We start from the raw sequence: 23,234 nt of genomic DNA on the forward strand, positions 1-23,234 counted from the left end.
CTTCTTTACCGTTCTGTGGTTTTACAGCAATGAAAAAATAATTGTTTCCCTATATATACTATTCTGCATACAGGTTTACTATATGGTAGAATTATGCTTGCATAGATAATACCAAAATCACTTCAGGGGAGTTTCAAGTAAAGTAACATTTTGCTTTGTAGGCAAAACAAAAGTAAAATTAAATCAAAAGGGAACTTCCTAACTTATTGGCTGGAATAATATTCCGACAAGATAATAATATACTGTAAGCACTAAAGCAGGAGTTTGCAGTCAACTAGTTGAAATTAATATGTGGCAGTATTTGTGGGGGTCAAAATCTATGTAGGGTGTACCACCACAAATAGATCAGTGTATGGGAAACACTGACTATTAAATTGTGTGACTAGAAAGACACCAATAAATCTGAGAAAATGTACTTTAATTTTGAACAACAGCACTACAACGGTGGCATTACAAATGGTATTATGAAATTATTGTGTGAAAAAACAAGAATGCCACTTTTTTCATGAACTTTAAGCAGAAAATTAAAAAATAGTTTTAAAGCAAAAATAAATAATAAATAAAGATCATTTTAACATTGGCTCAACCAGCCCATCTTACTGACCACCAGGGGTCCTGGTCCTTAATCCCTTTTTATTACTCCCATGCCACTGGTACTGTACACAAACAAGGCTGTTTAAATATCTGCCTTGCACTCCCTTAGAGGGAAATAACAAGCCTGTAAGAACTTTTATTGAGATACTGAACTAACATCACAGCAAGACATAAGTGATGCCATGCACGCATGTTAAGCTATCGTCATCATCACATCAGACAGGCTGTGTAAAGCAGCCACTTGCGATTCTGAAGGGCTTAATTTCATTCAGATAACAAGGGACCCGTTTGAAAATGTTTGTCACTTATGCCCATATGTTTCTCAAAAAAACATCACATCCATTTACACCCGCTTACTGCGAGCTAGCATGACATGGCTGGCTGGTGCCATGGTAGCCTACCTACCTTCCTCCAGTCCACCTGTTTGTCTGGCAGGCACAGCGACAAGTTCTTTTGTTTAGCCTACGACAACGTTACGTGCTAATTTGCATATTAATATGCGCTAATTAAGTAACTACTAACGACTCTGACTGCTCAATGCTCACCTCAGGTTCATTGATCATGAGTGGGGAGAACGATTGTGTGGACTGTGGAGGACCCTGCTGTACTGTGTGTGTGACCTGTGTGAAGTGATGTGGGATTAGGCAGATAGATGGAGGAGGGAGCGCCTGCGCAGCCGCGGTTCTAGAAACTTTTCGGGTGGGCTGAACCCCCCTAAATTTTTGTCTCAGCCCACCCTAAGAACATAGATGGGGGGGGGGAAACATGCACACAGCGCATTGAGTGTAGTCAGAAACTGCTACTAATGACCACCATGGATTTGGAGAGGGATTAAAAAAAAAAAAAAAAAAAGTTTTTTTTGCCTCTATTTTTTTTGGGGGGGCTGAGACTATTTTTGGGTGGGCTAAAGCCCACCCAAAAACGGCCTAGAACCGCCCCTGGTCCAGAGAAGTGTTTGTTCTAGAGGTAGTCTGCACCTTTGACTAGTATAGAGGAAGACTTTATGACCAAGGTCATTAAATACTAACCACTCCTAAACACCATGGCAGAGCTGGTTACAGGTGCAAACTATTTGCTTTCATATTTGGCAGCCTAGGACATAGTCACAGGTTGTTCGTAAGAGGGCTTCAATAATTTGGGATGCCCAAAAAGTTATACGCCTGATAATTGAGTATTATGGTCTGTATTGTGAAGACCTGTGGTCCATTTTGTTATTGCTTATTGTTTGTTAATTTATTAAAATATTAATTGTTCATTTCTTCAGTTTCATGAAGATTTTTTCAACATTTTGTCAGCCATCTTTTTTTCCCAGAGTAGGATTTGAATAGATATATGTCACATACATGACATTTGTATTTAAATAGGAATTTAATGTTTTCATGAATCAAATGAAACACACACTTACACTTCCTCAGACCTGGTTTCAACATCTGCACTCCACCATGGTCCACACTGTGGGAAGGGGGTTAAACATTTGCATAAAGTCAGATCAATATAATCAATTTGATAAACAAACAATAATCCTCATTCCTGAACTTCCCAGTGACTACGTTCACATGCACACTAATATTCCACTATTATTCAGAAAATGACAATATTCTGAATTTGATAAGAGTCATGTAAACACCATATTCCGGTTGGATTTTCCGAATTAGGCCTTTTTCCAAATTTAGACTTTTTGATTAAGACGTAGCATGGCATATGCCGATATAATTCGGGTTTAGGCGCATTCTTTGGACATGTATACAGCGCATTCGGAATATGCGAATCTCAATCAGGGTTGTTACCGCAGTTTGTGACACACAGCCATCTTGCCTGTTTTCTTTGCTTTTTAAACAAAACAACTAGCCAGAGATGCCGAAAGGAAAAGCCCACATTTCTGATGCAAATGAGAAACAGGCCTAATCTAGCCTACTGTTAACCATTTTGAAAGACTTGGTATCAACAGGAAGGAGAAGCAGGCCTAATCTAGCCTACTGTTAACCATTATGAAAGACTTGGTATCAACAGGAAGAAGAAACAGGCCTAATCTAGGCTACTGTTAACCATTATGAAATAATTTATATCAACAGGAAGGAGAAACAGGCCTAATCTAGCCTACTGTTAACCATTATGAAAGACTTGGTATCAACAGGAAGGAGAAGCAGGCCTAATCTAGCCTACTGTTAACCATTATGAAAGACTTGATATCAACAGGAAGGAGAAACAGGTCTAATCTAGCCTACTGTTAACCATTATGAAAGACTTGATATCAACAGGAAGGAGAAACAGGCCTAATCTAGCCTACTGTTAACCATTATGAAAGACTTGGTATCAACAGGAAGGAGAAGCAGGCCTAATCTAGCCTACTGTTAACCATTATGAAAGACTTGGTATCAACAGGAAGGAGAAGCATGGCCTAATCTAGCCTACTGTTAACCATTATGAAAGACTTGATATCAACAGGAAGGAGAAACAGGCCTAATCTAGCCTATAGCCTACTGTTAACCATTATGAAAGACTTGGTATCAACAGGAAGGAGAAGCAGGCCTAATCTAGCCTACTGTTAACCATTATGAAAGACTTGATATCAACAGGAAGGAGAAACAGGTCTAATCTAGCCTACTGTTAACCATTATGAAAGACTTGATATCAACAGGAAGGAGAAACAGGCCTAATCTAGCCTACTGTTAACCATTATGAAAGACTTGGTATCAACAGGAAGGAGAAGCAGGCCTAATCTAGCCTACTGTTAACCATTATGAAAGACTTGGTATCAACAGGAAGGAGAAACAGGCCTAATCTAGCCTACTGTTAACCATTATGAAAGACTTGATATCAACAGGAAGGAGAAGCAGGCCTAATCTAGCCTACTGTTAACCATTATGAAAGACTTGATATCAACAGGAAGAAGAAACAGGCCTAATCTAGCCTACTGTTAACCATTATGAAATACTTGATATCAACAGGAAGGAGAAACAGGCCTAATCTAGCCTACTGTTAACCATTATGAACGACTTGCATATGAACAGGTTTTTATGCTCAACGCCAAAGTTTTCAGCAGATAAATTACGATCGAACCATAAAGGTATTGGGTTAATTTTGGTCAATACAGGAAAGTGTACGTGGACCAGGATATTACGTTTAATCAGTCTTCTCCAAGATGAGGAATTTGTTGAAGAAAAGTTTATTAATGTTTTTTTTTTTTTTTTTTTTTTTTTTTTTACTACATAATTGGTACAGCAATTAACTCATCAGTTTGGGAAGCATTCAAATGCAGTTTCAGAGGTCATGCAATTGCATATTCCTCTTGGGGGTGGGGGGGGGGGGGGGACAAAAACAAAAACAAATGCAATTGAAAGAACAAACTGTGGAAGTTGAGCAGCTAACTCTAAATATTGATAATTCAGCTGATGCATCTATAGATCAGCAAAACGAATTGACAGATAAACAAAATGAACTCTATGATTTGGTGGAACATCGCTTGCTAAAAAGTTACAATTACAAAAGGGTGGAATGGATGGAGAAAGGGCAAAAATGTGCAACACTTTTTTTGAGTCTCCAACATAGAAATCACTGTGAAAGTATATTTCCAAATTAATCTCAAATAATGGAGAATAACGTTTACTCAGACTGAAATTTTAAAGGAGAGAAAAACATATTTTGTTAAGATATTTCCCTTTCATACATCACCTCCGCACAAGTCTTAAAACTGTTTTTCCTATAAAATCATGAAGCAAAATTAACTATTATGCAGAAAGAGTCATGAGAAAGGTTTGATTACAGAGGAGGAACTTAATGTCCTTTAAACCAGGGAAAACACCTGCAATAGATGGAATACCCATTAACTCATTCACCGCCAGTTTAGGACTGCCAATATTTAGCACAGGCCAAAGATTTTCATAATTGTTGGTCATCTTTCAAGACCCACAGTAAATTATCTATTAGCACCAGAGTGATTTGCAATACCTCAAAATGAAGATGTACGTCTCTGGGTTCACCAGGAAAAAAAAGTGAGCTTTTAGCATGTTCTGTACTCTACTTATAGCCATTTATATACACCCTGTTTTCTACCCAAAAGGTCTTCCTGAAAAAATAAACAGGAGAAAAGGCAATTTTTGTAAAAGGGCACAATCTCAGGCAGAACTCACTCTCAATTCTTTTATTTTGAACTGTATTGACATCAGACATGTAAATATTATTCGTTAGGACACAAATGACAAAAAAAAAAAAATATATATATATATATATATATACACATGAAGTGCTTTTTTTTTACATTCAACAATACAGTTTACTCGGTGTGAGTGAGTGTGCAGACAGACAGACAGACAGACAGACAGACAGACAGACAGACACACCGACAGACAGACAGACAGACAGACAGACAGACAGACAGACAGACACACACACACACACACACACACACACACACACGATCCCCCTTTTAGATTTCTAACCCCACATAGGATAAGCAATAACCACGCCCTGTGGCGCTGGGATTGGCCAGGAGCAACACTGGAGGGCACGCAGCCCAGCGATTTCATGAACCAACTGAATAGCTCTTGAGAAAGGACAGCGGGCTGCTGTGACTGCCGCTTCTGCCTTGTGCCTTGCTGTTGTGTGTTTATTTTGTTTATGTTCTGGTCCACCCGTCCTCGTCCATGTCTCCCTGTCATATCCTCCCTGAAATCGTTCCCGTTTTCCCCTCGGCTATTCAACACGTCCTCACCGCCCTCGCAAACTGATCGATCATTTCCTCATTCCTCCGATGATCAAACACATCTCTTGATTACTTTCTCCCGTTTTCTCCCGGCTGGCACAGAGGAAGGCGACTCCAGCTCGTGCAGCGCGCCGAGGCGCGTTTCAATGGCGTTTCTCCTGTCTGCACAAGGAAGCGTTACCCGTTTTCTGCTTTTCCTCTTGCTCAATTTCAAAACAACAGCTGCGGTATGTGTTTGTTCACGTGTTGTCTTAGATGCTAGGGACATGATACTATGTCAGAGGCTGGGTAAGTGTTTGAAATACGCCCTGCAGTAATAAAAACAAAAACACGTCAAACACGTCATTGGCGGGGAGGGCTATTTCTGATAACACGTCAAAGACGTCATTGGCGGTGAATGAGTTAAGGTTGATCAATTTTTTTTTGATTTGGTTGAAGAACCTTTACTTTGTTGTTTAAATTTCTCTTATAATAGGTACCTATCTGATTCTTAGAAAGAGGGCCTTATCTCCCCCTTACTTAAGCAGGAACCCAGTGGCCAATTCAAGGACCCAGTGAAACTAAGAATTGGAGACCAATAACACTCCAATATGATGCAAAAATGCTAAATGAATAGAATATAAATGTGTCCTGACAAGCATTATTCATCAAAACCATTCAGATTTTTTGCAGGGACGTAATATTGGTAATAACATTAGACAGTTGTTTGAAAATTATGAATTGAAAAATAAAATTGGGTTAATATGTATTGCTGATTTAGAGAAGGCCTCTGATCAAATTTGTCCAGATTTTATTTCCAAAAGCTTGGGGTTCTTTAATGTTGGTAAATCTCTAATTAACTGGGTTAGAGTATGATATAATGACACTAGTTGTAGGATTATTAATAATTGTCATATTTCTAAGTTTGCACCCTTATTAAGAGGAGTTAAACAAGGATGTCATTTTTCACATTATTTATTTATTTATTTATTTATTATCTCTATGGAAATATTAGCTATTAAAGTGAGGTCCAACATGGAGATAGAGGGGCTTGAAGTTGAGAATATGCAAGCAAGAATTTCAGTATGTGGATGATAATAGTTTCCTTCCTTCAAAACCTTCTTGTTTGCAAACTCTACTTGAACCTTTGGAGACCTTCTCACATTATTCCGATTTAAATTATGGAAAAAGAATGATAAGGGAAAAACATTAACAATCTATAGAAAAACCTCCCTGGTTAATCTTGTACCTAAATTTATTTACCTTTTTATGTCTCTTCCAATTCATCACAGTCCTTCTTCGATTTCTATCAGTTGAAGATTTTTTTAGTTTCTCTGGAATAATAAACCAGAGAAAATCAAAAGTGGAGTTCTTTATAATAATTATGAATGTGGTGGGCTGAAACCTGACTTACTGGAGAGCACTCATACATTGTTTCAGAAAAGACTATGGCCCCTATTCTCCCACAGGCCTTCGGCGCTAAAACGGGCCTTAAACGCAAAAAAACGTGCCTTGCGCCTGCCTCGGGAAGATATCAACATGGCTTTACGCTGGCAAATGCGCTTTAGGCAGAATGGGCGTGGCGCACTCCCTGAATGGGCGAGAATGGGCGTGTCGGCCTTAAATGCCGGCCTAATGATATCTTCCCAACTGGCGTAAATTTAGCGCTTTGCGCTTTTGAAAACCAGGCCTATTCAGTGCGCCAGTTGCGAGGAGCGCTCTTCTGCCTCTCCCCTGTCACCCTTCTCTGTCTCTCTCTGAAACCAGGCCTATTCAGTGCGCCAGTTGCGATGAGCGCTCTTCTGCCTCTTCTCTGTCACCCTTCTCTCTCTCTCTCTGACTCCCTCGCTTAGACAGACACAACACACTTCCCATAGGAAAAAGAAGTTGTAAGTTCACTGCCTGGCATGTCCCAGCATGCATTGTGCTGCTCCATTTAGCTACTAAATAGCAACCAAATGAGCCGAAATAGATATAAAAAGTAGATCTAAATAATGTGTAATGGTAACACAACCTGCAATTGTAGAACATTTCAATATTGGACCAAATAAAACATTGAAATGAAAACACCACCCTATGTGAAACATATATGTCCTCCTGAGCCTATATATATCCCTTGTCGATTTAACGTGATTTAAATAAGTGACAGCGGAACGCGCTTCTACTGTCATGTGCTATACTGTGATGTCCGCTCCAATAACTTGGCCCTACTTCACATTTAGTTTTACAATAAAAACACATTTATGCAATGACTTTACATAATGTAGGGTATATTTATGTGCATAATCCTACCTGCAGCAGGCGAGAGAAAATTATATCTTTCTGGACAAACTTTCACCAATCTAATAGGCTATATTTTTCTAGCTGATGCATTTAGAACATTTCTTTTCACTTTGATCTTGCTATAGTGTAGGGTATTTACATGCTTGCAGTATTTAAACTGCAGTTAGATTGGTTTGAGAAGCATAATAATATGGAATAATAGCCTATATATGGAGACAGACAGACTGGATGAAGGGAGGGGGGGGGGGGGGCAGAGGCTTGGCTTTGTCTGGTTTTACCGGATTTGTCCTAGAATTGGAGCTTAACTCATTCATGGCCAGTTTAGGACTGCCAATATTTAGCTCAGGCCAAAGATTTTCATAATTGTTGGTCATCATTCAAGACCCACAGTAAATTATCTATTAGCACCAAAGTGATTTGCAATACCTCAAAATGAAGATGTACGTCTCTGGGTTCACCAGAAGAAAAAAAAGTGAGCTTTTAGCATGTTCTGTACTCTACTTATAGCCATTTATATACACCCTGTTTTCACCAAAAAGGTCTCTCTGAGAAGAGAAATCTGAGAAAAGGGCATTTTTGTAAAGGACACAATCTCAGGCAGAACTCTCTCTCAATTCTTTTATTTTGAACTGTATTGACATCAGACATGTAAATATTATTCGTTATGACACAAATGACAAAAAAAAAATATATATATATATATATATATATATATATATATATATATATATATATATATATATATATATACATAAAGTGCTTTTTTTACATTCAACAATACAGTTTACTCAGTGTGAATGTGTGTGTCTGCGCGGGGCCCATGTGTGTCTCTTTACATTACATTTCGTCATTTAGCAGACACAGCAGTAGAGTAACAACACACACACACACACACACACACACACACACACCCACACACACACACACACACACACACACACACACACACACACACACACACACACACACAGAGAGAGAGAGAGTTCTGTCCACAGCTGCTGCTGGATCGCACCTCCTTCCCAGGGAACACTATTGATCTCCCCGCAAATTAGCATAGGAGGAGAACACCAAACTGGTATGAGATCAGCGTCTAGCCTCCTCTGCCTCTGCATCGTAACAAAATGTGTGGCGAGGCTGCCAAGCTTTACGGGCTAACCGAACTACAATTTTGCGTGATCTGTGTTTGAAAGAGCCTATAGTCACTTTCAATGTAATCCCGGCGGGTCTTTGATGCACGGCGCAAATGCGCTGTGAAAAATGGCTCCTGTCTTTTGCTGTGGTTTCCTGGTTCTCCTCCTCCTCCTCTCGTTCCGCCTGGGACACAGGAACCGGGTCCGGCTTGGGTTTGCGACCAGGCGCTGGAACCGGATCGATCATGTTGGTCACGGGTTTGACTACCGCGAACAACTCATCCAGGTTCGCTGCCCTGCAGCAAGGCGACCAGCGCAGCACGCCGAGGGGCGTTTCAATGGCGTTTCTCCTCTCTGCAACAGGCAGCGTTTCTCCGTTTTCTGTTCTTCCTCCTCCCCCATTTCAAAACAACAGCTGCGTAGTTGTTTGTTCACGTGTTGTCGGCTTGACTTTGAGGCCAGGGACCTGATACCATGTCACAGGCTGGGGAAGTCTTTGAACTACGCGCTGCACTAATAAAAACAAAAACACGTCAAACACGTCTTTGGCGGGGAGGCACATTCCTGATAAGACGTTAAAGACGTATTTGGCCATGAATGAGTTAAAAGGCAAGCGTGTGACTCTTTACTGCAATTTTCCAATGAGCGGACTATGCATAATTTTACGCTTAAAAGGCGTGGTTATAATGGTTGAGGCTGCGTGTAGCGCCGATACCAAGATATCGAGTGCGCTGGTCCACACCCACTAACTGCGCTAGGCGGCCTAGCGCTAGGCCTTAAACGCAGTTTCTACGCCGATTGCAATGATAGGGCCATATGGGCCCTATCTCCCCCCTGGCCTTAGGCGCTAAACTAGCATTAAATGCGAAAAAACATGCTTTGCGCCCATTGATAGTACAATATATGGATAATACTATCTCATTGACTTTGACACAGCAAAATGAAGCTCACTTCCCGATATTGTTTGATTTCGTTTGATTGGATGAATGGATTTTCCTGGGGCATTGTGGGAAATCTGTTCAAATCTGGAGCCGGGAAAACAGGAAGGGGCGAGTGGGGAGGAGTGTGGACGGGACTCGGAGGAGGGGCGGAATTGCTCTCTGAAAAATGTCCTCCTAGCCACGACAGCCATCCTGTTCAAGTTGTTTTCCCGCTAGCTTAAGCTTGGCTAACGAATGTTGCTAACGTTAGTTTGCTATTGCTAGCCTTGCTCCATTGCTCTCACAGTGCATACAGTAGCCCGAAGAAAAAGCCAGAGCGTATTATTTCCTCCAGACCTCGCGTCACCAGCCTGCCGCTTGCATCTTCCTATCTTCCACAAAATCGAGGTAATCTTATTTTCTAACGTAATTGCATAGCATGACATTAACGCTAGCTACATGTCCATTTGTCATTACAGGAGGACTAAGCTTAGACTAGAGTAGCAGAAGTTAACGTTATACCACGTTAAACAGTTTTGCATGCTGCACAGATTCGGACGTAGACGGAAAACAAACGCAGTTCTGTTTACCTACCTCTTTGAGATGAGCCAGAGCATACTCATCTACCAGCTATAGCGTTATATACAGTATCTAGCTAACGTTAGATCAACTATCAATCAATGAGGGGGAACAAGGGGGTTCAACTCCTCTGGATAGTTTATCCACCTCTGCATTTACAGTATTTACCAATCGCACGTAGTGTTGGGTAAGCAAACATTAACGTTATACAGTGATTAACAGTGTCATTCGTTTCTTCAAGGGGTGGCCGCCATCCAGTACCAGTGATGGGACACACAACAGAGGATCAAATGATTTGTGAAGATCAAAGCTATAATATTCTGTTCTCCTGAGATTAACCCTAAACCACATGTCACTGATGATCAGTTGTTTCAACATAGGATATTGCAATAACACACAAGCCAAATGCTGACATGAGAGATTTGCTTTGAACAAGTTGTAGCTAGTATCTGCCAGTGACCGGAGAATATTGTTATATTTGCTTGTTTTAATGCTTTCGTCAATAAACATTGTCAACAAAGATAGCCTTGTTGTATATTATCATGTATAAAGATTGTTGATGTCGAGTGAACACAAACTACGAACCAAAAATAGGACCAGAGGACATGACGACGGAGAAACTTAACCGACCAGCAGTCTGTTTCAATCAATGAATGCTTTATATTTATTGAAATGAAATATGGTGATATCTGGTGGTCTGAAATTACTCTCTATAGGGTAACTGGCTCATATTGTGTCATATTATTGTAACGTCTGAATCAGCGTTTCATAACTTTATAATAGTCTAATGTTACTGTATAGCCTGGATGACGTTAGCTAATGCTACCCAGCCTTCGATTGGCATATGCTGCCTTTAGCTTGTGGTATTATGGTACAGTAATATTGTCTAGCTGGCTAGACAGACGAGTTTATCTGGAATCAGTGTGACAAGATCCCTGCTTCTAGCTGTCTGCCTTTTTGTGTCACAGAGTATCTAGCTTTACAGTATCTTAACAGACTGCTACACCATGCAAATATATTTCGATATAATTCAAACAATGGTTCCTTTCCCATACCATGGTGGGCTGGACTGTACAGTATTGCTGTGAAAAAGTTACATTTGATTGTGTCAAGTGTTACATGTTATATTTTTAACTGAGCTTTGCGGAATTACCTCAACACAATTGTGTATCAGCTTTAAATGTCCAAAATATACAGCATTAAACAAATGACCAGCAGCATTCAAATGTGCAAAAATGTTATATTTATTGAAATGTGGTGATCTCATGTCACATTACATAACGTTATGCCCAAATGGTCTACTGCCCAGAAGCGTCACTTTACATGTTTGGTAGGGAATTATTTTCATTATGTTAAACCAGCATTTATCTTCCATAATGCATTAAATCATAATCACAATGCTATGAAGACATTAGCTGATCACTACAGAGCTGCAGAGACCAGTTTATCAGATAATTTTGCCGTAAAATGTGTCCAGGTGATCAGCTCTGAAGCCCCGGCTTGTATGGTCGTTGCCCGTCCGCTAAAATCCGATTTCGATACAGGTGTTATTTTGATCAACTGACCTCATAACGGGGATCTATACTGTTACGTGTCTACTAACATCATTAAAAGATCATAAAGGTAATGCTGTTTCTGGTAGTTTACTTTTAATCTATGGTTACGTTGCTAGCTAGCTAGCCTGCCTTGGCAACTGGTTGTGCTGTGGTTGGGATCATCTGGTTTGCTGTGGCTGGTCTTTTTTATCGCCTCTTTTACTCGAAATGGGACCATAATTTACAAAACGGAGCCATGAGAGCATGAAAAAGACTTGAAATTGTTTATTCAGACCATGAACTCATTCGGAAAATGTTTATTTAAGACACAGACCGAGAGAGAAGTCGGCTCATTTTTCAATTGAGGCCAATGTACGTGACGTCACTTCCGGACCATGCGCTACCTCCGGCCTTTCGAGAAAATTAGATTTCAGGATCGACTTCATAAATTTACCCATTCTCTCGCCCACTGTTTGTGCCTGACTCGGGAAGATAGCATCATGTTTTTAGGCCCCGAAATGCGCTTTACGCCGAAGAGGCGTGGCGCAGTGCCAGAATAGGCCAGAATGGGCGTTTCGGCTTTAAATACCGGCCTAACGCTATCTTTCCCTCTGGCGTTAATTTAGCGCTTAGCGCTTTTCAAAACCAGGCATTATTCAGTGCGCCGGGGATATAGCCAGTAATCTAGGCCTATACTGCAAAAGTTAACTGTTGAAAATTCGATGTCTGGTTTTGTCATGACTCACGAGTAGCATACAGCTGAAGTCTCTCTCGCCATCAAGCAGACAGTGACGGAAGCATCTCTTTATGTGCGCCAAGGGGAAAATGATGGACTAAAGTATGGCGTGCGTAATTACGCAGCGGAGATGCAGGAGAGATGCAGATTCAGTGCGCCGGCCCCGGGGATGCACCCATGGCATTATTCAATCACTCTCTTTGCCGCTATCTCACTCTCTCTCCCCCCTCTCTCCCTCTCTCTCGCGTGTCAATTTCTGCCCCTATAGCGCACTGCAAGCATCAGATCTGAAATGTAGGCTACACCACAGAATGACAGACAGAACCATCACTATTTTGCGTGAAAGGCCAAACTGTATATGTAGGCACTAGGCAGGCACAATGACCGATGAAAAAAAGTTGTTATACCGTAGTTTTGAGCCCCTGTCATTCAGAGGCTGTTGCATCATCCTACCTGTGCAGTGGGGGAGAAGAAAAGGTCGCGAGAGAAAACGATATCATTCTGCCCAAACCTTCACCAATCTAATCTCATCATGACATCCAGGGATAGGCTATATTTTTCTAGCCGATGCATTTAGAACATTCTTTTCACTTTGATCTTGCTATAGTGTAGCGTATTTACAAAGCTCAGAGCCTTTGATCGGGCTTTTCTGACCGGACTGGATCGCTCCGTGAAATTGGAGCTTGAAAGGGAAGATTGTGATTCGTTTACTGCAGTTCTCCAATGAGCACGTTGTGAATAATTCTACTCTTAAAAGGCGTGGTTAAGTGGTTAACAGATGGGTTTAGCGCCGAGGGGAAAATATGGACTGCGCCTGACCACGCCCACTAATAGCGCTGCACCTGGCGTTAAACGCTATTTTAAGGCCAGGGGTTTAGGGGCCCTATATCCTTTTCTACAAACTCAACCAGCTCATAGCCTATATATTGTATGAACAATCTGATTGAAAATGTATCCATGTTTTTGAAGGAGGCAATTCAGTCCTGGCTGTGTTTTCAGTTTCATCCTCTGAAAGTCGTGATGAAATCCTACAGCAGATAATATGGTTAAACTCAAATATATTGATGAGAAACCAATATTTTTGAAGCATTTATTTGATCATCATGTTTGTTTTGTTTATATTGTCTGTGAGGATGGGAAACTCATGATGTACATGTTGTACATGATGTATACCCAGTTCTTCTCATATGTTATAGAATAATTCAATTTCAATTCAATTTATTTAAAGTGTAAAATCACCATCCAAGATGGTCTCGAAACACTTTACAGTTGAGGAAAACAACAACAATGGAAGAAAACATGATAGTACAGTGACCTATACATGATAATAAAAGTCACATCAAGAGAAGTAAATAGTAAAATACAATACATTATCAAACAATATCATAAACTTGTGAGAACATATAAGTCTTGAGTTTGGCTTTGAAGATATTTATGGAGCCAGCCTCCCTAATTGATCGGGGGAGCTGGTTCCAGAGATATGGAGCACGATAGGAAAAAGCTCTACCTCCTGCCGATTTTGTATTAATTTTCGGGACAGTAAGATAGTTACCATCCTGTGAGCGGAGGGGGCGCGTGGGGGCATATGGGATGATTAGCTCAGCTAGGTATGGGGGTGCAAGCCCGTGAACAGCTTTATAGGCTAACAAAAGTACCTTAAAATCTGATCTGGTCTGAATGGGGAGCCAATGGAGACGGATTAGGACCGGAGTTATATGATCAAACTTCCGCGTTTTGGTTAGAATTCTGGCAGCTGCATTCTGTATAAGTTGCAGCCTTTTAGTGCTGTAAAGTGGCAAGCCAGAAAATAGGACATTACAATAATCCAATCTCGATGAAACAAAGGCGTGTATCAGGGTTTCAGCATCTGAGAGACTTAGAAAGGAACGGATTTTTGATATATTACGAAGATGAAAAAAAGATGTTTTAGTAATAGCTGCAATATGAGGCTGAAATGATAAGTGAGAATCAAAAATCACTCCAAGGTTTTTCACAGTGGAGCTTTCGCGGACAATACATCCATTTATATTGACAACTACATTTAGGTCCTTGTGCTTAGTGGGTCTAATGACTAATAGCTCTGTTTTAGCATCATTTAACAGCAGAAAGTTTGAACACATCCAGTTTTTTATATCGGACACGCATGCCTCTAAATTTAGAAGGTGGGAGAGATCATTCGGTTTTACTGGTACATATAGCTGACTATCGTCGGCGTAGCAGTGGAAATTTACACCATATTTTTGAATAATCGCACCAAGGGGAAGCATATAGATGAAAAAGAGAATAGGGCCAAGGACCGATCCCTGGGGTACACCAGACAAAACATGAGAAAAGTCAGACAGAGAGTTGTTGTACCTGACACGTTGAGTTCTATTTGATAGATACGAGTGAAACCATGAGAGCACTGTCCCCTTAATACCAATGTGCTTCTCGAGGCGGTCTAAAAGTATGCTATGGTCAACAGTGTCAAATGCTGCGCTTAAGTCAAGAAGCAACAGCAGGGATGTCATGTTGGAGTCAACAGTGATTAGTAGATCATTTACTACTCTGGTCAGGGCCGTTTCGGTAGAATGACGAGATCGAAAACCAGATTGAAATTTCTCGAAAAGGTTGTTATTGGATAGGTAGGCTGTGAGCTGTTCAGCAACAGCTCTTTCGAGTAGTTTTGACATAAAAGGAAGGTTGGAAATAGGTCTGTAGTTGTCCAAAATTTGTGGGTCGCTGTTGGGTTTTTTAAGTAACGGTTTAACAATGGCAGTTTTGAAAGCTAGTGGGACAGAGCCCGAAGAAAGTGACCTATTCATAATATTAAGAATAGGACCCTTTAAAACAGGAAAAAGTTCCTTAAAAAGCGTAGATGGAATAGGGTCTAACATACAAGTTGTGGGTTTTGAAGCATTTACCAAGCTGGTAAAGGCCTCAGGGGAAACTATTTCAAACTGGGAAAGAGTGCAGGTGGTTCCGGACACGGTGTCTGAAGTGAAAAAAGAGTTTGAGTGTAAGCTGGAAATTTTACTTCTAATTGAACCAATCTTATTTGTAAAGAAAATGAGGAAATCGTCAGCCTTGAAAGAGGAGCTGTTGACAGGGGTATTCTGTGTAAGTTTGGCAACAGTGTCAAATAGAAAACGTGGATTGTTTTTATTTACAGTGATCAATTGGGAGAAATGTGATGTCCTAGCAGCTGAAAGTGCATGTTTATATTTCTTAAAACTTTCGGACCAGGCAGAGCGAGAGCTCGCCTGTTTCGTTATACGCCACCTGCGCTCGAGTTTCCTACACCTCTGTTTGAGTGCACGGATGTCATCGGAAAACCATGGCGTTGATTTTATCCGGGTTTGTTTCCTGGTTATAAGAGGGGCGACAGAGTCAAGTGAGTTCTGTAGAGCACTATTTACATTATCAATGAGCTTATCAAGGTCGGTGGGAAATACAATACAGGAATCAAGCATGCCAGGTAAACACTCAGTCATTGTGGTCTTAGCAATGCTGTCAATACGACGGTAAGTATATGTGTCAGACTCTGAACACTTCATTGGAAGAAAGGAGGAAACATTGAAAAAGACACAGGAGTGATCTGAAACTGGGACCTCTACAACAGATGACACATCAGCACCAATGCCCTTTGTAAAAATTAGGTCCAGTGTATTTCCACAATTGTGAGTAGCATTTTTAACATGTTGGGTAAAATCTAGGCTAGAAACAAGGTCCATAAATTCCATTGCTCGAGAATCTGAGCAGTCATTGACATGTAGGTTAAAATCACCAAGTAGAATCACTCTGTCGTATTTGAGAAGAGCCATTGCTAGTAATTCAGAAAGCTCTGGTAAAAAATTTGGAATGTGCTTTGGGGGTCTATAAATGGTTAATGCCAGGATGTGCTGTTGAGCTTTAATAACCATGGACAAATATTCAAAAGTTAAGAAATCGCCAAAAGAGCATTTGGTGCAGGTAAAATCGTTTGAGAAAATGGCCGCTATTCCACCACCTCTCTTTTCCTCCCTAGCAGAGAATAAAAAGCTATAGCCAGGGGGGCACGCCTCTATAAGCGTCGCTGAGGCTGTGGACGAGAGCCAGCATTCAGTAAGAAATAAAAACTGTAGACCAAAATCTGAGATGAGATCATTGATATAAAAACATTTGCTAGAAAGTGATCTAATGTTCAATAATGCAAACTTAAAAACGTCTGAGGAGGAGGTGAGATCAGGCTTACTTTTTCGAATTTGCACAAGATTTTCTAATGTAGAAAAACAAGTGGGTTTAGCACAAGATTGTTTGCAGGGTGGCCTGTTATTTATCATAACTGGAATGGTGGAGAAACCCTCTCCACCATTTATTGTTTCATTGTTACAGGAGTTTTCACTTGAGGAGAAGTCAGCAGGACCCTGGGAGGGATCCTCATAACAGTAGGTGGGAGCAGTTTCTATAGTGGGGTCATGCTGAGATATGTGTCAGTCAGAGTTGAAAGCAATGAGATTTTTTGTGAGTGTTTTTACACCCTTAATATTTGGGTGCAGGCCATCTGGTTTAAAAAGTTCTGGTCTGGACCAGAAGTGATCAAAGTGACTGATAAAGCCACACCCAGTCGCAGTGCAGAACGTTTTAACCCATTCATGGAGACCAAAGAGACGGCTAAAACGTTCAGAATTTAGTGAGAGTGTAGGAATGGGGCCGGAAAAGACACAGGTTTTGCCAAGACTTTGGATTGTAATGGCAAGAGATTCAAGCTTTGTGCGGAAAATAACTGATTGTTTATTTCTGGTGTCATTTGTACCGACGTGGATAATAAGTGTGTGAACTGAGGGATGGAGATCACATAGGACTGGGGTGAGTTCAGTAATATCATCAATTTTACCACCAGGAAGGCAGTAAGTGATGGCACATGGAAGTTCAACAGATCTAATGATCGAGTCTCCAAGGATCAGGATTTCTGGCTGGCTGTTCATACAGCCCCTCTGAAAACGCTGAGTTTAGGATGGAGAAGCGGTTGCAACTGATTCATGTCATTGGTTTCAGCTGGGAGCGGAGATGCACTGCTAGTGACGTCACCGCTAGCCACAGCAGAGTCCAGGGGTGTGACGGACAGGTGGGTCACGGGCTGCGGGCTCACGGGGAAGCACACGGAGTTGGTGTTTGGGGGAGATGGCGGGGACGTAAGTCGAGAGCGTTTTGTCTGTGCTATTGGAGGTGACTCTGGGTGGATACGCCGCTTCCTCTTCGCCTTGGAGTGGACCAGAGACGGGGCAGGCTGTTTCGGGGAAGACAGCAAGCTGGTAGCACTAGCCGCTACGACTGTAGCACTAGCCGCTACCATATTAGCACTAGCAGGTGTCACGGCTAGCTCTGCAAGTGGAGCAAAAGCGTTGGAATAGACATTTCCATCCTGTATCGTGACGTCAGTTGTTATAGAATATAAATTTCCATCCAAAAGGTAAACAGCAAACCACTTGAAGAAAAATCACTTGTAATCAAAAAGATGGAGAAAGGACGTTTGCTCTATACTGCTTCAATGTAAACGTATAGGCAAGGAACAGGAGGTGTGTCCCTCCTTATCTTTAGAACAGACTCTGGACTATGAGCTGGTTAAAACCACATGTTAAGCGTATGAGTTGGTGCCAGAAGCCTATCATCAAAAGTTCTGAAATTGTGAGATTAAGGCCAATTCCAGACATAATGTGGAGTTCGGTCACGAAAAGGGGGGGGGGGGGGGGGGGGTTTGATAGGTGGTGCCAGGCCAGTAAAGTGCATGATTTTGTGCAGCTGCCGGTGCTCCTGGAATTTAAATTATGTTTACCAGAGCGCATTGTTACTTATTTAAATGAACAACAATCTTCCTCTCTTGCCGCAGCTTCTGTCCTCCTGGCAGATGAGTTTGTTTGAACTCACAATAGTGTTTTTCTCCTCACTGGCGTCATGAAGCCCCCGTCCATGAAGATCAAAACCTGCATTCTGTTTGACGTGATCCTTGGTGTTTCCTCCCCCCAAGGTGGCTGAGAGTCCTGTGTCGTGCATGTGTGACTCCCCAGAAAACATTGTGTAGACCGCGACGTCACCAGACAATCAAATTTCTGTCGGCCGTGTACCCAGAAGGTGATGCAGCTGCCGGCCACAAGGTGACGTGGTCTCCACGTTCCGCCAAAGTACCCTCTAGCTGTCTCTTACAAAACAACAAATATTGATATTGCTTTGAAAACACATGTAGGTGTCTTTTGTGTTTTTGTTGAATATATTACTGAACGCCCATTTTTTAAACACGTTTATGTCAGTATAGTATCTAAAGTTTTAACCTGTGGTTTGTGTAAGTACCTCTTTATCGTATGTATCAAGCTTCCTATGGTGTATTGTAGGGGTGGGGGAAAAAATCGATACACCACAGTATCGCGATATTTTGCCTGACGATATTGTATCGATATTTGGACGCCAAGAATCGATATTGCAATTTTTTATTTTTATTTTTTTTATTTTGCAGGCCATGCCAGGCCACCGGGCTACTATAAACTTTAGTTCCAAGGCCAGCAGTAAACAAACGGTAGCATATTTTCATTTTGTTTTAACAGTAACAGTTTTGTCATAACAGTCATTTACAAATTCCCCAGTTACTGAATGGGCTGCACAAGATGTTTTGTGTAAGTGAAGTGAAGTTGCAAAAACTACATAAGTACAGTAGTCCACACACACATCCAGTTAAGGTGGACTGTAAGTAGACTGTAACAAACAGTTCAGTTTGTCAGGTGCATGCAACTATGACATGACTTTATGAAAGTTGTTGGTCTGTCTACTTGACAATGTTGCTGCAATAAAATGGTTGAAGTCGGATGTACAGACTGAAAAATTGTTCTTATATAAACCAGATGTTGACAAAGTTTTCCTTTGTGGACATCATTTGCAGTTGAAAAAGTAAGAATTCGCAATATAACGAAATATCGCAATATTCAATATATCGCAATATCGATATATCGCAATATCGAAAATATCGCAGTATCGCAATACTATCGTATCGTGACTCAAGTATCGTTTCAGTATCGTATCGTGGGCATCTGGTGATTCCCACCCCTAGTGTATTGCCCATTTACTCTTGCCGTAACTGAACGCAGTGGGTTCTGGGTAATATGGGCCATGGGATGTTAATTAATGGCAAACTCACATTGGTTACATTATCACACACAGGGGCGGTTAAAATAGTCTCAGCCCACCCAAAAAAAAAAAAAAAAAAAATCCTCTCCAAATCCATGGTGGTCATTAGTAGCAGTTTCTGTTAAAATGATCTTTATTTATTATTTATTTTTGCTTTAAAACTATTTTTTAATTTTCTGCTTAAAGTTCATGAAAGAAAGTGGCATTCTTGTTTTTACGCACAATAATTTCATAATACCATTTGTAATGCCACCGTTGTAGTGCTGTTGTTCAAAATTAAAGTACATTTTCTCAGATTTATTGGTGTCTTTCTAGTCACACAATTTAATAGTGAGTGTTTCCCATACACTGATCTATTTGTGATGGTACACCCTACATAGATTTTGACCCCCACAAATACTGCCACATATTAATTTCAACTAGTTGACTGCAAACTCCTGCTTTAGTGCTTACAGTATATTATTATCTTGTCGGAATATTATTCCAGCCAATAAGTTAGAAAGTTCCCCTTCATTTTACTTTTGTTTTGCCTACAAAGCAAAATGTTACTTTACTTGAAACTCCCCTGAAGTGATTTTGGTATTATTTATGCAAGCATAATTCTACCATATAGTAACCTGTATGCAGAATATATATAGTAATATATAGGGAAACATTTTTTCATCGCTGTAAAACCACAGAACGGTAAAGAAGATATTGATGTGTGTAGTTCTTCATAGATCTAGTCTCTTCATTTTGATCTCAAAGTGCGCCAGTTTGATCCATTTTTACTTGAAACGGTACAAAATTTTGGGTGGGCTGAGCCCACCCAAAGCTCTGATGCTAAAACCGCCCCTGATCACACATGATATATTCCTGTCTCATCATTGGTTGGAATCATGAAACTGAATTAGTGAGGCAGGCCCGCAATACAAGTTCCAGTATATGAACCTTCACAATGAAACTTAAGTCCTCAATGAAAAGCGCTGTTGAGGACAGTATATATGACAAAATGCACAAACCAACATAAACAAATTGATAGCTGAATGGTTACGACAGACGGCTATGAATGCAGTGCCCCAGGTTCAAATCCATCATGAGGACTTTTTTTTTCCAATGTAGCAAAAATCGTTAAATGTGGACATACCAAGGTAGGCTATATCGTATTGTAAACCCATTTAAATGGTGTGTCATCAGGGGACAGATGAACTCAATAGAGAAACTCTCCCGTTTGTATCTGGATCTCTCCCTCCCGTATGTGGACACATCGGGGAGGGAGATTATTAGGCTATGCTAGAGTATTCAGAGTATGAACGGCTGCATGTAAACGGTAATATTAGTGGATTATTCATGTTCATCAGCCATGAAATGGCTTAGTCAGAATACTGTCCTTTTTGGAATAAGGACAAAAACCGGAATACTGTGTGCATGTACAGTAAATGTAGTCAGTGTGACAGAGCAAATGTGTGTGACTCTTAGCCTTCTAGCAGACATTGCTTCTCCATACCTGAGAGAGTCCAGTCTCCAGTAGTGTGGATACTCCAGTCCAGCAGAGAGCAGCTTCACTCCTGAGGCTCCTGGATGATTGTAGCTCAGGTCCAGCTCTCTCAGATGGTCGGGGTTGGAGCTCAGAGCTGAGGCCAGAGAAGCACAGCCTTCCTCTGAGACCATACAGGCTGACATCCTACACACACACACACACACACACACACACACACACACACACACACACACACACACACACACACACACACACACACACACACACACACACACCAAAGCAAGCTATATGTTCGATATCTGTATGTACACAGCTGTAAAATAGTTGCAGTCAAATTCGAGCAACAGCATCTGTCTCAAATGCAAGTTGACCCAATGATCAGCTCTATGGCTTCAATTGGTTCAGTTTGAGATTTTTCCACTCAGTTTCTGATCAAATCTTATAAGTAATTTCTGGTATTTTATGTTTCATCAACTGATAATGCAAGCATAGGAAATAGTGAAATATCGTCATGCAAAGTAATTCACAGGAGTTACAAAACTGGTTTAACATTAGAACAACCAAGGCAGTCATTTAGACTGCTTTAAAATTTTGCAATGCAATAACTTTGGTCACATAAAACCCATGTAACTATAGGACCCTGACGTTTCCTAAATGTGTGTAATTCTACCTAGAACTCCCATAGCAGTCATATTGACTGCCTGCCTTAGTAGGGTCTATATTGGCAGTTCTCTGGTTAACATGCTTTGATGATTGATTTGACTTCTACGGACCTTTTATAAAACATTAGCTCCCATGTCCCTCCCAAAAATCCAGGGCTTTCTTGCCACAGGGCCAAATCCAAGATGGCTGCTGGTACCAAATTGAAAAATTCACTTTTGAACCAGAGCACCTAATCAGGGGTGAAAGTGGTTTGAATTTCTTACAGGAACTATACTACCCAAACCTTCATCGTTTCATATTGTCCTCCTCCCGCCCCCATCTTCATGCATCCCCGAACACACACATCAATTTTTTGAATGCCTATATGGTGTAGAAATTAGAAACACTTGACAATATGTATAGTGAATTATTTAGGCCTATTTAAACATTACAACAACAGACTCTCCTATGTGGACTATCATGTGTGATTTCAACTCTCCTTTTTGACCAAAACATTTACCACCCACTGAACAATTAAATTGTTTCTCTCCTGTGTGAACGATTATGAATAACCGCGGTAGGCTACATTGTATGCTTTGGTGCGATGTAGGATTTTGTCTTTCAATAATATATCCTCATTGCAGCCTCGCTGTAGTTGTTGGTGTTGTTGCGGTTATTTGACTTTCTGACCAACCGCCTCAGTGCTTATTATGAGGCCAGAATAACAGATGCTGCCCTTGGCCATTGGGAAGGCTAACCATTTACTTTTGGGTTTATTGATTGTGTATGATTCAACTTTTTATCTATGATTTTATATTATTGCATGTTTTTGTAGATTGTTGGGACTTCACTGGCCTGGAACAAACGGCTGGACTGGGGGGAATGAATAGCTGTGCCAAAAAGAAGAAGCTAGGCCTATGTGCTGTAGCCTATTGTATTTTTAATTTTATATTTTTTATATTTTTTAATTTGCAAGTTCAACTGTCAGCTGAGCTCTGTTATTTTGCCCTGAATTTTACAATGATGTTTTGAAATAAATATGTTTAAAAATCGATTGTGTGTTAAAAGTTTGTGTTACATTTTCATTAGCGTTAATATATTACAGTAATTTATTTTCAATGTCCGCTATCAAGAGCAATTTGGTTAGGCCTAGTAAAATCGCTGGGCTGGGCGCAGTGTTTGTGGTGTGGGAAATGTGTTAAAAGCTTGTATTACGTTTTCATTACCGTTAATACACTAAGGAAGGTATGTGACCATAATTAACTCATTGAGTGCCAAAGACATCGATCGGCGTCAAATCAAATAGTAACGTAGAGTGCCAATGACGTCGATCGGCGTCAAATGCGTTTTTTGACGGTGGGACGTGGATCAAAGCCTCATGCATCTCCTCTAAAAATATTGTAGCTATTGAAGGTGTATAACCTATTTTACGGACCCATTAGGTGGCGAGAGTGCTCTCCAGATTAGAGAAAGTTGAGGAAAAACAGCAGAAAAAGCTGTGATGAAAGAGAAACCGATGC

At 40.7% G+C, this 23,234-nt stretch overlaps 1 protein-coding gene across 1 annotated transcript in view; it reads right to left on the minus strand.

The window, feature by feature from the left end:
• Positions 1 to 23,234, minus strand: part of LOC310780019 (stonustoxin subunit beta-like) — a 61,236-nt gene that overhangs the window by 31,097 nt on the left and 6,905 nt on the right. Inside the window, exons 2-3 of the mRNA XM_083640554.1 lie at positions 21,079 to 21,255; positions 2,000 to 2,046 (exon numbers count right to left, since the gene is read on the minus strand). Coding sequence (XP_083496680.1) covers positions 2,000 to 2,046; positions 21,079 to 21,254 — 223 coding nt within the window. The 5' untranslated portion in view covers position 21,255. The remainder of the gene's footprint in view (positions 1 to 1,999; positions 2,047 to 21,078; positions 21,256 to 23,234) is intronic.

Source organism: Poromitra crassiceps, assembly GCF_964638095.1.
Source record: "Poromitra crassiceps genome assembly, chromosome: 7".
NCBI classification, from domain to species: Eukaryota; Metazoa; Chordata; class Actinopteri; order Beryciformes; family Melamphaidae; genus Poromitra; species Poromitra crassiceps.